The 13,117-nt window shown below is 57.3% G+C and overlaps 1 protein-coding gene across 1 annotated transcript; it reads right to left on the reverse strand.

Moving 5' to 3' along the window:
• Positions 1 to 1,522: 1,522 nt before the first annotated feature.
• LOC137159107 (transmembrane protein 229B-like) lies at positions 1,523 to 2,420 on the reverse strand. Its single transcript, XM_067557306.1, has one exon. It carries the CDS (start codon positions 2,413 to 2,415, stop codon positions 1,924 to 1,926), a length of 492 nt encoding a protein of 163 aa, XP_067413407.1. The 5' UTR covers positions 2,416 to 2,420; the 3' UTR covers positions 1,523 to 1,923.
• Between the last annotated feature and the right edge of the window lie 10,697 nt (positions 2,421 to 13,117).

The following is a 13,117-nucleotide window of genomic DNA, read 5'->3' on the forward strand; positions in this document are numbered from 1 at the left end:
GTAGCACCCTGTACAAACATAGATAAAAAAGGGTCGGTGCTCCAAAAACCTCCCTGCTCCTGGCTGTGGGATTGGAGTAGGAGGCTCAGCCCAATGGGCCCATCTAACCCAGTAGCACGTCCCCCCTCTTCTGGTTTCAGCGGCTGCATCCATACAGATAAAGGGGGCTGGGGGTAGCCATAGTGGAAGAGGCAGGATAGGCGGTCTACATAAATCACACATGGGCGCTGTGCCTCAGTTTCCCTAGCCGTGGCAGTGGCTTGGAAAGAGCTCATTCCTGCTATACCCTGCCCAAACCACGCAGGTGACAATGTGCACAAAATTGTCTCATTGCCCAATAGCTTCCAGGCTCAGCTGAGTCTCAGGCACACCCACCCAGGCCATCTATCCTGCCCCCCCTCCCGGGTTTGGCTGGGCTCTGCCCAGCAGGCATGGCTTGTTTCACTGCAAACAGGCTGACAAATTCCCCATAGGGGTGGTGGTTTTTATTCCCTGATCTGCTGCAGGCTCCTTGGATGACCTTTTCATTTCTCTGTGCCGTGGCTCCTCCAGGGCGGGCTATGGGGCTGAGACTCCTGCCTTGGTTGCTTGAGTCTGGAAGTGCTTTGGAGCTGGGACTCTGGCTCTGCGTCTGCGCAGTGCCTGGCGGGACGGGGGCCCTGATCTCGGCTGGGATCTGTGCAGCGCCTGGCACAAGGGCCTGACCGAGAAGGGCCCCCACCTACCACCAAAATGCAAATAACCAATCAAGTGCCCATCCCTGCTCCCATTAGTTGCCTTCCCCCCTTTCTACCAATGCAGGCTGCCTTCAAAGGGGCTCATTTGTCTCTCTTATCCACCCAGCTCCCCCCCACACACACACAGATTCCTCCTGCCCCTGTGTGGGTGGGTGGCTGGCTGGGTGTGAGCCTGGGCAGCCGATCCTGTTTGCAGGTGTCTGTGTGCTCTGTCCCAGCTGTGCTGCTGGGGAGGGGGAGGAAGGTTTGTTTCCAGGGTGGGGCTGGGATCAGGAGAAGATTGAGGAAGCGCTAAATCAGTCACTCAGAAATCAGAGAGAAACAAAAGGATTTTTAATGCCAGGCTGCGTCCCCATCACCTGAGCGAATAGCACACCTCCCATCCCTGCATTGGGGGGCTTTTGCCCCCCGTTAGAGCGACTATCATGAGAAGCACCTAGCAGCAAAAGACGATGCCCCGCTACCAGCAGCGACGCCTGGGCTCCTGCCCCAGAGACAGCAGGCAGCAAAGATGAATTACGCCATTAGTCCTTTGGGCAGCCTTAGGAAGGACCAGAGCCCCCCATCGATTTCCATCCCCTGCAGAGGGCCTTCCCCCCTGTATGGGGCGGATCGGGGCAGAGCTGGAGCGCACTGCGCTGTGGCTAATCTCTGGCCCCGCAGGGCCCACAAGGGGCCAAGACCCGGAGCAGCCCCGAGGTTGCTTTAGCTCAGTGTTTCTCAACCTTTTTGATACCAGGGACCGGTCTCCTAAGCTGTGGCGGGGAGATCTCAGGGACCGGTGCTGGTCCACGGCCTGGTCGTTGAGAAACGTAGCTCACAGCGGTTGCTGGGCCCAAAATGGAAGGGCGCAGCAGGGTGTTTAAAGGCACCTGTGCCCTATTCCTGCCGCCAAGCGCAGGGACAGGAGGGAGGGGGTTGAGAACTGGGGCCAGGGTACATCCCGGAGGACCTGTCCCTGGGGAATCTCCCTGCGTGGGCGTGAGAGGGGATGCTTGGAGCCGGGATGCCCATGGAGGTGGGGGCCATGCCGCAGGAGTGATGATCACAGCCTCCCCCCGTTCTGCCAGGCCACCCGGTGCACAAAGCCCCCCAACTCCCCCAGCGTGAGGCAGCAGCAGCCCGGGGGTCTGATGTCTCCAGGGGGAAGGTCCGGAGGAGATGGCCAGCCTGGCTCGCTCCACGCTCAGGCGTCCTTGTGGGGCTGGAGGCGGCCAGCGGGGGGCGAGGGCCTGGGGCCCGCCAGCCGCAGCCGCAGGGCGTTGCGGATGATCAGCGTCTCCAGCAGCAGGGAGCCCACGAACCAGAAGAAGGCGTACTCCAGCGTCACCAGCCCCATTAGGTGGTAGCGGAAGTGGCTGTAGTCCCAGGGACAGGCGTCGAAGTGGCGCAGGAGGTAGCCCGTGCCGAACTCCCATGGGTAGATCCAGAGGGTGTAGCACACGCCGCGGCTCAGCAGGCGACAGCGGCCCCGGAGCCGCAGGTACAGCCACTCCTGCACCAGGCCGTATGTGCCGTAGATGAACAGGGCCCAGATGCTGGTGACGCCCCGGAATCTCCAGTCCCGCTCCGCCACGAAGGACCAGGTGGCCGTGAACATCACCTCGCAGAAGTAGCCGTGCACAGCGTAGATGTACCAGCGAGTCAGGGGGCTCAGGGGCTCGGGTCGGCCGCCCATGGTGCAGGATCTGAGGGCAGAAGCAGGGCACGTTAGTGGCATGAGAACCTACACCGAGCAGGAGCACTCCAGAGAGGGAGTGGGGCCTAGGAGTTAGAGCTTGGGGGGGGGGGGGTGTTCACGATTCCTGGGTTCTATTCCCAGCTCTGAGAAGGGACAAGGTCCTAATGATTAGAGCAGAGGGCCTGGAGCCAGGACTCCTGGGTTCTGCTCCCAGCTCCGGCAGGGGATTGGGGTCTAGTGGGTTAAAGCTGGGGCAGGCTGAGAGTCAGGACTCCGGGGTTCTATCCCCAGCTCTGAGAAGGGAGTGGGGTGTAGAAGTTAGAGCAGAAAACCTCATCATCTGGATTCCTGGGTCCAATTCTCAGCTCCTCCCCTGACACCCTTCCACGCTCCCTGCCTCAGTATCCCCAGTGGCAGAAGGAGGGTGGCAGCGCCAAGCTATCATTTTGCTGCTCCTTGGTTGGCCGCCCTGGCGAAGCCCGCAGCAACAACAGTGCGCTGGGTGACTGTCATTGGAGCCTGCCATGCGGCTTCCCATCACGTTCTGAACCAGCCCGCTCTGAACCAGCCCGCTCGGCAACAAGATTTGCCACCTGCAGTCTCCGGCCGCTCGTGACCGGGGTGGGGAAGCAGTTGCAAGCAAAATACATGAGGAGCAAGGAAAGGGTTAAAGCAACACCCCGGCTTGACAGGCTGGGTACCTGTGTTAGCAGGAGGGTGGGGTGTAGGTGATGCTTCCGGAGGGTACCCACAGTTGCAAGGCATTTTGCTCCCACCTGGGATTAGCTGGGGTCCCTCCTTCACCACTACAGGCGTCTGCCACACAACCTCTGCCTTCCAGCCTTGCTTTCTCTTTTCAGAGCTCACAATCGGCAAACTCCAACCACCCCGAGTTCTCCAAGCACCTCCCTGGATCGCCCGGCCCCGACCCACTGCCCGCTCACCAAATTCCCAGCTCCTCTGTTCCCAAAGGTGCAGGACACCCCTGCTTACCCGTTCCACCTTAGACCACAGCTCTGCTTAGCCCCCAGCCCTTAGATTTGCTTGTAGAAAAAGCACGGCTAAGGGCATTGAACAAAGATCAGAGATTCAAAGGGCAGCAAGCAGAAGCACTGGAAACAAAGGGGAAACATATAAAAGAAAAATCACAATACGCAGCCTACGGCCCCTCCTACCCCTGTTCTACTTCAGCTGCCCACTAAGGGCCTGTCTACACCTGAAACACTACAGCTGCACCACTCCAGTGTAGACACAACCATCGCTGTGGTCAGTCCACCTCCCCGGCAGGCGGTGGCTAGGTGGATGGAAGAATTCTTAGCGCTGTCTTCCCCAGCTTAACTAGATCGATTGGGGGGTGGGAGGGATTTTTCAGATGGTTCGATGTCATTTTCCCGCGTAGACCAGCCCTTTGACGCTTCCACCACGAGACCCAGACAGACCGAATCTTTCCCCGGCAGCGGGCAAGGGGGCGGCGCACTCATTTGGTGAACGGAGAATCAAGGCCACCCCCGGCTGTGATACACTGGAAGGGTTTGGGGCAAGTTTTTGCTCTCGATGCTGTGATGTCTTGTTAGAGAAATGAGGTGGACGAGGGAAAAAAAATCTTTTCTTGGACCAGCATCTGACGGGGAAAGTAGACAAGCTTTCGAGCGTGCACAGAGCCCTTCTTCAGATCAGTGATGCTTGCCTCCTTCACCAACAGAAGTTGGTCCAATCAAAGATATTCCCTCACCCGCCCTCTCATCCACGGTTACAGTTGAGGTGCTAAGATGCGTGTTATTTTAGGTTTCCGATATTTCTGCTTGCTGTCCTTGGAACCTCTGTGCTTTGTTAAATAAACTTATCCTTGCTTCTGCTATAAAAAAATAAATGTAAGTGCTGTGTTTGTAGGTATTAAGGAGTTGGGTACCTATGGGAGTTAGGTGCCTAAATGACTTTGAGGCTCTGGGCCTCAGTTCTGCCTCCACTTTTGAAATCAGGGCGGCGTAAAGGAACCACTCACCAGGCAGTTTAGCTGGATCAGCCTCCTGCTTTAGGCAACTGCTCGGCCTTTGCCAAAGAGATAGCAAATGGAGGAGCTATTATCTCCCTGCCCCTGTCTCAAAGCAATTAGGAAATTAAGCCCTGGAGAATCTCGTTAAACCACCCTGAGCAATGTCGCCAGCCCTCGTTTGAGCTCCTTGAGGTTTTGCTTCAAGGCCCAGCTGCTGGAATCCCGGGACTGTGGCTTCTGTTTAAAAATCAAAGGAAGATGTGGTTGCCGAGAGAAGCTAGAAAAGATCAATTGAGGTGATGTGGCCTAGTGGATAGAGAACAAGGAAAGAAACAATCCTGGTGGAGAGCCCAGATGACAGAAATACAGTCTGTCTGGAGACGAGGTCGAGCCGTGGAGTCTCTTAAATATCAGTTGCTTTCAAAGCCCTTGAGTGTCCTCATCCCCACTTTGCAGATGGGGAAACTGAGGCACAGGGAGAGGGGGAAGCGACTTGCCCCAAGTCACTCAGCCAAGAATAGGCCCCATCTTTCCTAAACCCCAGTCCCATGCTCTCTCCCCTCTGCCTCTGGGAACGAGTTCTAATCGGGCGGAGAGGAAGAATGACCATGGGTCGGGCTGGCGCAGTGTATTCCAGATACTGGCTCTACGCTAACCCACTGCTCCTGAGTCGCTCGTGCCCTGCGATGTGGAGAGACCAAGAGAAGGCCAGCGTTAGGACGACAATCGTCAGCCGGGCTCCATAGCGTAAGGTTGAGGATTGTGCTCAGGCCCCTCTGGGGTGCAAACAGCCCCCTGCAATTCCCCCCTTGAGCACGCAACCTTCCCTGGCCGGTGTGTAAGGGCCCTGCTCCCAGCATCGGGGGCGGATCTGGGGTGTGGCCGGAGCGCACTGCGCTCTGGCTATTTTCTGCCTCTCAGGGCCCATACGGACGGATCAGGGGCATGGCCGGGGCGCGCTGCGCTGTGGTTATTCTTTGCCCCCCAGGACCCATAGGTGGTGAGATTTGAGTTGGAGCAGCCCTGTGGTTGCTCTAAGAGACACCGTGCCTCGGGCTGCGTCACGCAAAGGGGGCGGTGTCCCTCCCCCAAGGAAAGGGCTAAGTGGGACTCAGGCACTTTGCTGAAGCAGCACGTTGCTGCTTGCTCTGTAAACAGAAACGTCCCTGCTCAGGGCTCTTGAGCGGCGCTGCCAGGTCCCTCGATGGCCCCCCTGCGCCCGGGTGCTGCCAGCTGCAGGGGCACCGTTCTCCTAGGCGCCCGGTCACCTCTCCAGGCCATTGGGCTGCAGCCTCCGCTAGAGACGGGGGAATCGGGGCAGCGCCAAGAGAAACAGTCCAGCCGTGCAACAGGCGCCCAGCAAACAGGGAGCCGAGTGTTTGCGCTTGGAAAGGGAAGGGGGGAGTATGTGCTTCTTTGAGTCCTGTGGACTGATTCCCTACCAGACAAGGGAGAACCGGGAGTGACCAGTAGGGCTCAGCCAGGTTATGGCAGCCCCAGAAACTTGAGAGATCCAAGGTGAAGGGGGGGGGGGGTTGAGTGGTTGGCAAAGGGATCAAGATTGCTGTATGCCTGGGACAGGAGGAGAGTTTGAACTGTGGAGCCAGGTCTTCTAGGTTCTGTTCCCAGCTCTGGAAAGGGAGTGGGGTCTAGGGGTTAGAGCAGAACAGGGCTGGACTCCTGGGTTCTATCCCCAGCTTAGGAAGGAGAGTGGGGTCTAGTGGTTAGAGTGGGTGGGAGGGGGGCTGGGAACCAGGGCTCCTGGGTTCTATCTCCAGCTCTGGGAGGAGAATGAGGTCTAGTGGTTACAGCAGAACGGGGCTGGGAGTCAGGACTCCTGGGTTCTATTCCCAGCTCTGGATGCTACAGGCTAGAGCAACACCCTGGACTCCTGGGTCCTATCGCCTACCGTCGACACAAGATCTCATCCCCACATGTCAGGGGTGGGGGCCTGGGGGATGAATTTAGCAGAAACGGGTCGGAGAGTGGCACTGCTAGAGCTCTGCAGGACAGTTCAGGCTCCCACCAGGATTGCATGCCTGCAAATACAGTCTGCCTTGGGGGCCCTCCGCGCTTGGCCTGAGGGCACCTGCTCCCCCCTTCCCCCGCCTACACTCCCCGGGGAGCCCTGCAGGCTGGGATTCACCAATGTGGAGCCTGGGGAGCCAGGCCCATCTTTGGGATGCTGGCACCGCGTGCAGAGAGCCATGGCATCGCTGAACACCTGCCGGGATCCTGAGCACCAGGCCGCTGCTCCCTGCGGAGGCAGGTGAGATGTGAGGACCTTGGAAAAACCCTTTGGTTTCAGCCGCCTGTCTGTTTCCACGAGCCTCTTCCCCCCAACACTGGTCTCCTTTCTCCACTCCACTTGAGGCAGGGATGGGCAGAGGTGGCTTTAGGTCTCCTTTGTGCTCCTCCTGTTCTGGGCCCTGCCTGGTCCCTGGTGTCAGCCAGGTCAGCTCTAAGTCACCTTCTGGTCCTGGAGAGTGGGAGGGGGCAGAGACTAGCCAGAATGCAGTGCGCTCCGCTTCAGCCACGCCCCGATCCGCCCCCAGCCACTTGGGCCCTTTACATCACTTTCCCACCACTGGTCAGGCTGCCCCTTCCTGGGGGGGAACGCCAAGGGGGCCGTTTCCATCCCACAGCAGGGCGTAAGCGGGAGTCAGGTGCCTTGACTCCAACCCATGCCAGGGAGCTGTCACGGATCGGCAGTGAGAGAGAGCGCAGGAGCGAAAACAGGGTCTTCCCACTCAGCTGTCCACGAGAACATGCCCAGCTCATACACACTAACAAAGCACCCAGCCCTGGATTATTGCTTAACTGCCCGGAAACTGAAGCTGACTCCAGTTGCTGCCGGACGGGCGGATCTGCCTCAGCGACCAGGTAATTCACATTGCTCGGCCTCCCTTAAATAGATCGGATTAGCTGCCAGTATTGGGAGGAGCAGGTTGGCGGTGGCCAGCCAAGCTGAAAGAGACAGCCTTCGTGAAGGATTCGCCCCAAGCAAAATCCTGAGGTGGTTTGTGATTTCTTTACTGCCCGGCTAATCTCTGAGAGGTGTCAGAGGAAAAAAAAAAAACAGTTTCTCCAACCCGGTGCCAAAGGCTCCTGTGGCGTTTAAAAGTCAGATCAGCGAGTCTGACTCCTGCATAACCCAGGCCAGACATTTTCATCTGATCGCTCTGTTGGGCCCAATAACTTGTGGTTGGCTAAGGCCCCTCTTTCAGAAAGGCAGCCAGTCTTGCTTTGAAGCCATCAAGAGATGGAAAATCCACTGCTGCCCGAGTTGATTCTCATGGTTAGTCACCCGCACTGTTAAAAATCGGCGCTGGATTTCCAGATGGAATTTGTCCAGCTTTACCTTATTTGGCCGTTCTCCTCTAGAGTACAGATCCTGTGAGTACCTGATATCGTCTGCCTATGGAGGTCTTAGATGCTGTGATCAAGTCACCTTGCTGGCTTCTTCTGGAGGGTACGTTTACACTGCACAGTGAGCCCCGGCGCTGGCTCAGGTTTCAGCCCAAGAAGCCCCCTTCCATCCACACACAAATCAGCCGGACGCGGGTCAGCAAGCACCCAGGACCCATGTCTGCTGCGGAGGGGGGACGGAAATCAGAGCCAAGTCCTGCTGAGACTTGGATGCAGCGCGGACACCACTCAAGACGCAGACCCGAGGTAGAAAGCCTGCGTCGCACCATATGGATGCGTTAGCGTGGCTGTGAGACCCGGGACCAGCAACTGTAAACTACGCAGTGCGGACGCTCAAGCACAGGTTTGGAAACACTGAGTCCACAAGCCCGGGCCACACAGATCCAGCTTTACAATGCAGTGTAGACGGGCGTTGATGAGCTAAACAGAGCAAATTCTTGGAGAAATACCTGGCACACAGCTCCGCACCATAGCCACAGGTGTGGGAAGCAGGTCCAGATTTTCTGCTGGTCTCCTTTGCCTTTTGGTAGGACAGCCACAGCTCTTTCTCCCTTCACCCAGCATCACTGCTCAGACCGTGGCTTCTGAATCTCCTTTGCAACACCCCCCCAAAAGCATGTAGGTATTCCATAGCTGGGCCCCCACTGTCCAGTCTAGGACTTTACTGACCGAGTTTAGCTGTAGTCCTGTCCGGTTGTAGCTAGTGAGAAGAGCAGCGTGTTCAAACCACACTGGAGATTTAAGGGGGGTGTCGGGGGGCTGTGAAATCTGGGCAGCAGTGTCATGGGAGCAGGGCATTGTGGGATTGCTGCTGGAGGCCAGTTTGTACAGGTAGTACAGCCTCCGCACCGGCATGGTCTCGGCAGGACAGTGCCGGCACAGGACGTCTGCCATGGTTTAACTTGACTGGTGGAAACTCAGGGTTTTACTGACAAGACTCAAAACTCAGGACTTGTCTGCTCTTGAAACACTACTTATGCCAACAGTACGGGGAGGGGGGGTTCTCCCGTCGGCATAGGCAATCCACCTCCCCAAGATGTGGTAGAATTCTTCCATCCACCTAGCGCTGTGTCCAGGGGGACTTGGGTGAGTTTTACCACACCGCTCAGGGGAGTGGGATTTTCATACCCTGGAGCGACCGAATTTTCTAGCCTGGACCAGGCCTGAGCGTGGACTTGACACAAGACCGTGCCGACATACGACAAGATTTACCGGTAAAGCAGAAGTACTTATTTAATGACAGCAGAGGTTGAGATTCAAAAAGTTGAAGCTTTTCAAGTGTTCAAACACCAATGGTTGACAGCACATGTCGAAATATACTAAGCAAATATCCTTAAATCAAACTCTAGTTCTCAAGCAGCATTTTTCTGACTTCGCTTGCCTTCCCATTTTGATTATTATCAATAGAAATATTTGTTCCTCAGTTTGTGTGTGTGGTGAAATTGACCTGCTCCGACATTTGCCAACAACAAAACAAATGCTTCCAAGCCTAGTTACACATCAGGTCAGACCAGATGATCACAGCTGTCCCTTCGGGCCCTGGAATCTAGTAATTTGAAAATACCAGCCAGCCTGAATGAAGGGCTCAGCACCTTCGAAGTTTCAATAGGGGGGCGGGTGGAATGCGGAGAGCTTCAAAAAACAAAACAAACCACAACCCTCACCCGCCCCATCTCAGAGGTGCCTATAGGGTAATTAAGCCTCATCAAAGTAATTTTAGTGCTGGGGAAACTGAGGCACAGGGCAGGAAAGGGACTTATCATGGCTCCAAGATGCAGGCTGGAAATTGCGAGCAAATCAGAGGAAAGGGCTATAGAAAGGCAGGGGGTGGGGAAGGGAGAGAGATGTACTAGGAATCGTAAAAGCATCTAAGCCCCACAGGAAACGTACCTCAGAGATCATTGATTTTGCTGTGATTTGAGCAGGAAAGGCTGTTAAAGTGGGAAATCCCATCACTGCAGGGCACCTTCGAGAAGAAGCCAAGCACCTCCTTTAGGAGAGGTGGGTGGGAGAAGTACAGGGCTGGAAGCCAGGACGCCGGGTTCCATTCCCACTTTTGGACAGGGAGGGGGGCTAGTGGTAACAGCAGGAGGGGCTGGTATCAGGATTCCTGGGTTCTATCCCCAGCAGTACATGGGTGAGGGGAAGTCACGTCATCCTTCTCTCTTTCTGCCTCAGTTTCCCCTCTGTACCTCACAGATGCTCCCTCCCCCACCCCCTGCTGTGACCCAAGCTCTTTAACATCCGTGTAGCATTTTGGGGCTCCCTGACGGCAGGTGCTGGGAGGGCAGATAAACACCAGCAGCGCCCTGGCCCTAAGCTAGCAAGGAGCTGGGACAGTTCTCTCCATTCCTGTGGAGATGTCTCCATTCAGACAGCTTGGAGCTCCCACTCCTGCTTCGTTGGATGCGATGCTGCGGGGGGCCTCGAGCGCCAAGCCTGCATCTCACAGCAGGGAGAAGGATGGTACTGCACTTTGCCCTGTGCCAGCCCGGCTCAGTCCTGTCCTCCCGGATCCCATCTCTGAGCGAGAACGAAGCCCTGTCCTCAGAGACCTTTCGGTGCTTGTGTCCCTCTGCCAAGACAGCTGTCAAGGGGCTGGGTGGTGCCAACGCAGCCGGGGGTCGGGAGTCTTGGAGCTGGACTGAGAATGCTCAAATTCATCGCATGATGAGCCATTAAAACAGCTGTGAGATAGGTAACAGCTAACCTGGGCTGGAACTGGCATCTCCCTGGAGGGAAGAGGTGCCATTTCCCACTCCACGAGCCAGCCAGTCCCTCCGACCTGGGCTGGATCGCAGCTGGCGCTCCCTAGAGGGGAAAGGCCCCAACCCTCATTAGCCCCCGGCCCCAGGTCCTATTCTGATCCCAGGACGGGCGAGATTGCCCAGCAAGGAAAGAACAGATCCCGGCCCAGATGAGCTCAGCCGGCTGGCTCAGAGAGCGGGGGAAGGTCCCTTGGGGAGGCAGTGGAGACCTAGGCCGGAGTTTCTGGGGGCAGGTGGACAGGAGAGGCACCCAAAGAAAATCCAGCCACCGGATTCAGACCCACAAGCAAGGACCGGACACTTTCGGAAACAAGTGGCTTTTGAAAGACCCGGGGAGGAGGAGTCCTTCTGAGATCTCACCACTGGCCCTTCAGATTCCAGTGTGTGCTGTAATGTGCCCCCTCCAGTGCCAGCCCCACTCAGGTCTGTTTGTCTGGCAGTGGGAAGGGCTGGGCCCAGGAGGAAGCGAGCCAAGTCTGCCTGTCTGCCCCACCTTACGTTCTCTGGCTCTCAAGACTTTTCTGTGGCAGCCTCTGATTCTGGTAACTTCAATTTTGGGGGCGCTGATCAGTTACCACTCCAGTGGGTGCCCTCGGGGGCTCAGCACCCACGATGGGGAGCCCAGTTCAGTGACCCACTGTGGGAAGCCTGAAGCATCCAGGGTGGGGAGCGGACTTTCCTTTCTAGTGTCCCTTTTCTCAGGAGACTTCACAGCACTTTGCAAAGAGCAGTTCACATCGCAGCGGCCCTGCAAGGTGGGGAGCACCAGCTGATTTTACAGATAGGGAAACTGAGGCACAAAAGGGTTATTCACTGCATGCACTTAAAGGGCTACCCAGCATCATGGCATCTGGGCGCATGATTAAGTAATTTGCCTCATCCTAACTCCTGTGGTCGCACAGTGGGTCATGGTACGGCTGGGAATGAAACCCCAGAGTCCTGACTCCCAGCCCCCCTGCTCTAACCACTAGCCCCCACTCCCCTCCCATAGCTGGGAACAGAGTGGCAGCACTTGGCACTTCCTCCAGAGACAATGGCCCCGATTCTCCATCTACCCCGCCCCTCATGCAGTCACCTATACCAGTGTCAAGTGAGGTGCTGTCACTCCCACTCACTTTGCATCAAAGAATTACACCCAGATGGGGGAATCACCCCCAGATTCCTCCATTTGCTAGACGGGTTCCCAAAGGGCCCCCTTTAGCTCAGCTGGTAGCATCAGGGGGATCACGCATGGGACTGGACTCAGAGACAGACAAAAAAATCCCTGCATCAGGGCCCAGCCTCCAGCCAGCAATGGGCACCAGTCCCTGAGCAAGGCTGTGTCGGGTGGTGAAATGATATTGGGCTTTGCCAGTGTTACCAGCCCGACTCCTCCACCATCAGATTCTCACTCCAAGACTAAGGCTCTTGGGCCCATTGCAGGACCCTCCCTGGTACCCCCTGCCAGTGGGGCATTCCCTGTTATTGCGGGGCCCTAGGGAAGGGATAGATCCACCCCTTGGGGCAGGCAGATGCAGGATTCTGTCCATCTCCTTGGGGGACTGTGCCAGGAGCACACGCCCCCAGTGCCCCTTGCTGGAGCATCCTTTAACCCATCCTAACCCTGTGCTCCCTGCACCCGGCATATCCCCTGTCCGCACCTGGGGGTGCCAACAACGCAGCCGGGGGTGGGGACTCTCGGAGCCGGACTGAGAACGCTCAAACTCATGGCATGATGAGCCATTGAAACAGCTGTGAGAGAGACAGAAACCCCCCCCCCCACCCAGCCATCACCTGCCCAGAGCACCCCTGTGCCCATGGCCACCACCCATCCCCAGGGGCACAGCCCCTCTGTCCCCTTCCTCCTTGCGGGGCACACCGCTGCCCCTTTGTGCCCCCATCCGCCTGGCGGGGCACACCCCTGCTCACCTTGCCCGCTGCCTGGCTGCTGCGCGGCGGGGGGAGGGGTCCGGCTCAGTTCGCTGCTCTGCCCCTGCGGCTCTGCCCGGCCAGCGGGTGGCGGGCGCTTTAAGAGACTCCACACCGGCCGGCTCGCTGTCATCGCTAAGCCCCGCCCACCTCTGCCGGGCTTTCCCCATTCTGCGCCCCGCCTACTCTCCCCCGCCGCCATCTTGGGAGAGGCAAGAGGGGCAGCGCAGAGCGCCGGGCGTCTGTGGCTCGGTGGGGAGGGGCGGGGCGTCCGAGTGCGTGTGCGCCTGCGCGCTGCTCCCCGCTCTGCCTGCTCAGCGCCAGCCCCGCCCTCCTCTGTCTGTCTGTCTCTCTCTCTCTCATCCCCCCTCCCTCCTTTCCCATTACCGTAATTAATGGTAGCAAGCTCTCGCCAGGGATATTAAGCCTCCTGCTTGAGGGCTTAACCCGACCTGTAGCTATTACAACGAGAGTTCTGTGGCACTTTAAAGACTAACAAATTTAATATTTGCAGACATTAGCTTTCGAGAGATTTCAGCTCTCTTCTTCAGATGCAGTAATACAGAAAACAGGTAACACAGAGGCATCTTAGAGGTGTCCA

Source organism: Emydura macquarii, unplaced genomic scaffold (genome assembly GCF_026122565.2).
Source record: "Emydura macquarii macquarii isolate MOO-44397 ecotype Brisbane River unplaced genomic scaffold, CSIRO-AGI_Emac_v2 contig_1790, whole genome shotgun sequence".
Taxonomy (NCBI): domain Eukaryota; kingdom Metazoa; phylum Chordata; order Testudines; family Chelidae; genus Emydura; species Emydura macquarii.

Coding starts and splice junctions, on each gene's coding strand:
- LOC137159107 (XM_067557306.1), bottom strand. CDS start 2,415: ATGGGCGGCCGACCCGAGCCCCTGAGCCCCCTGACTCGCTGGTACATC.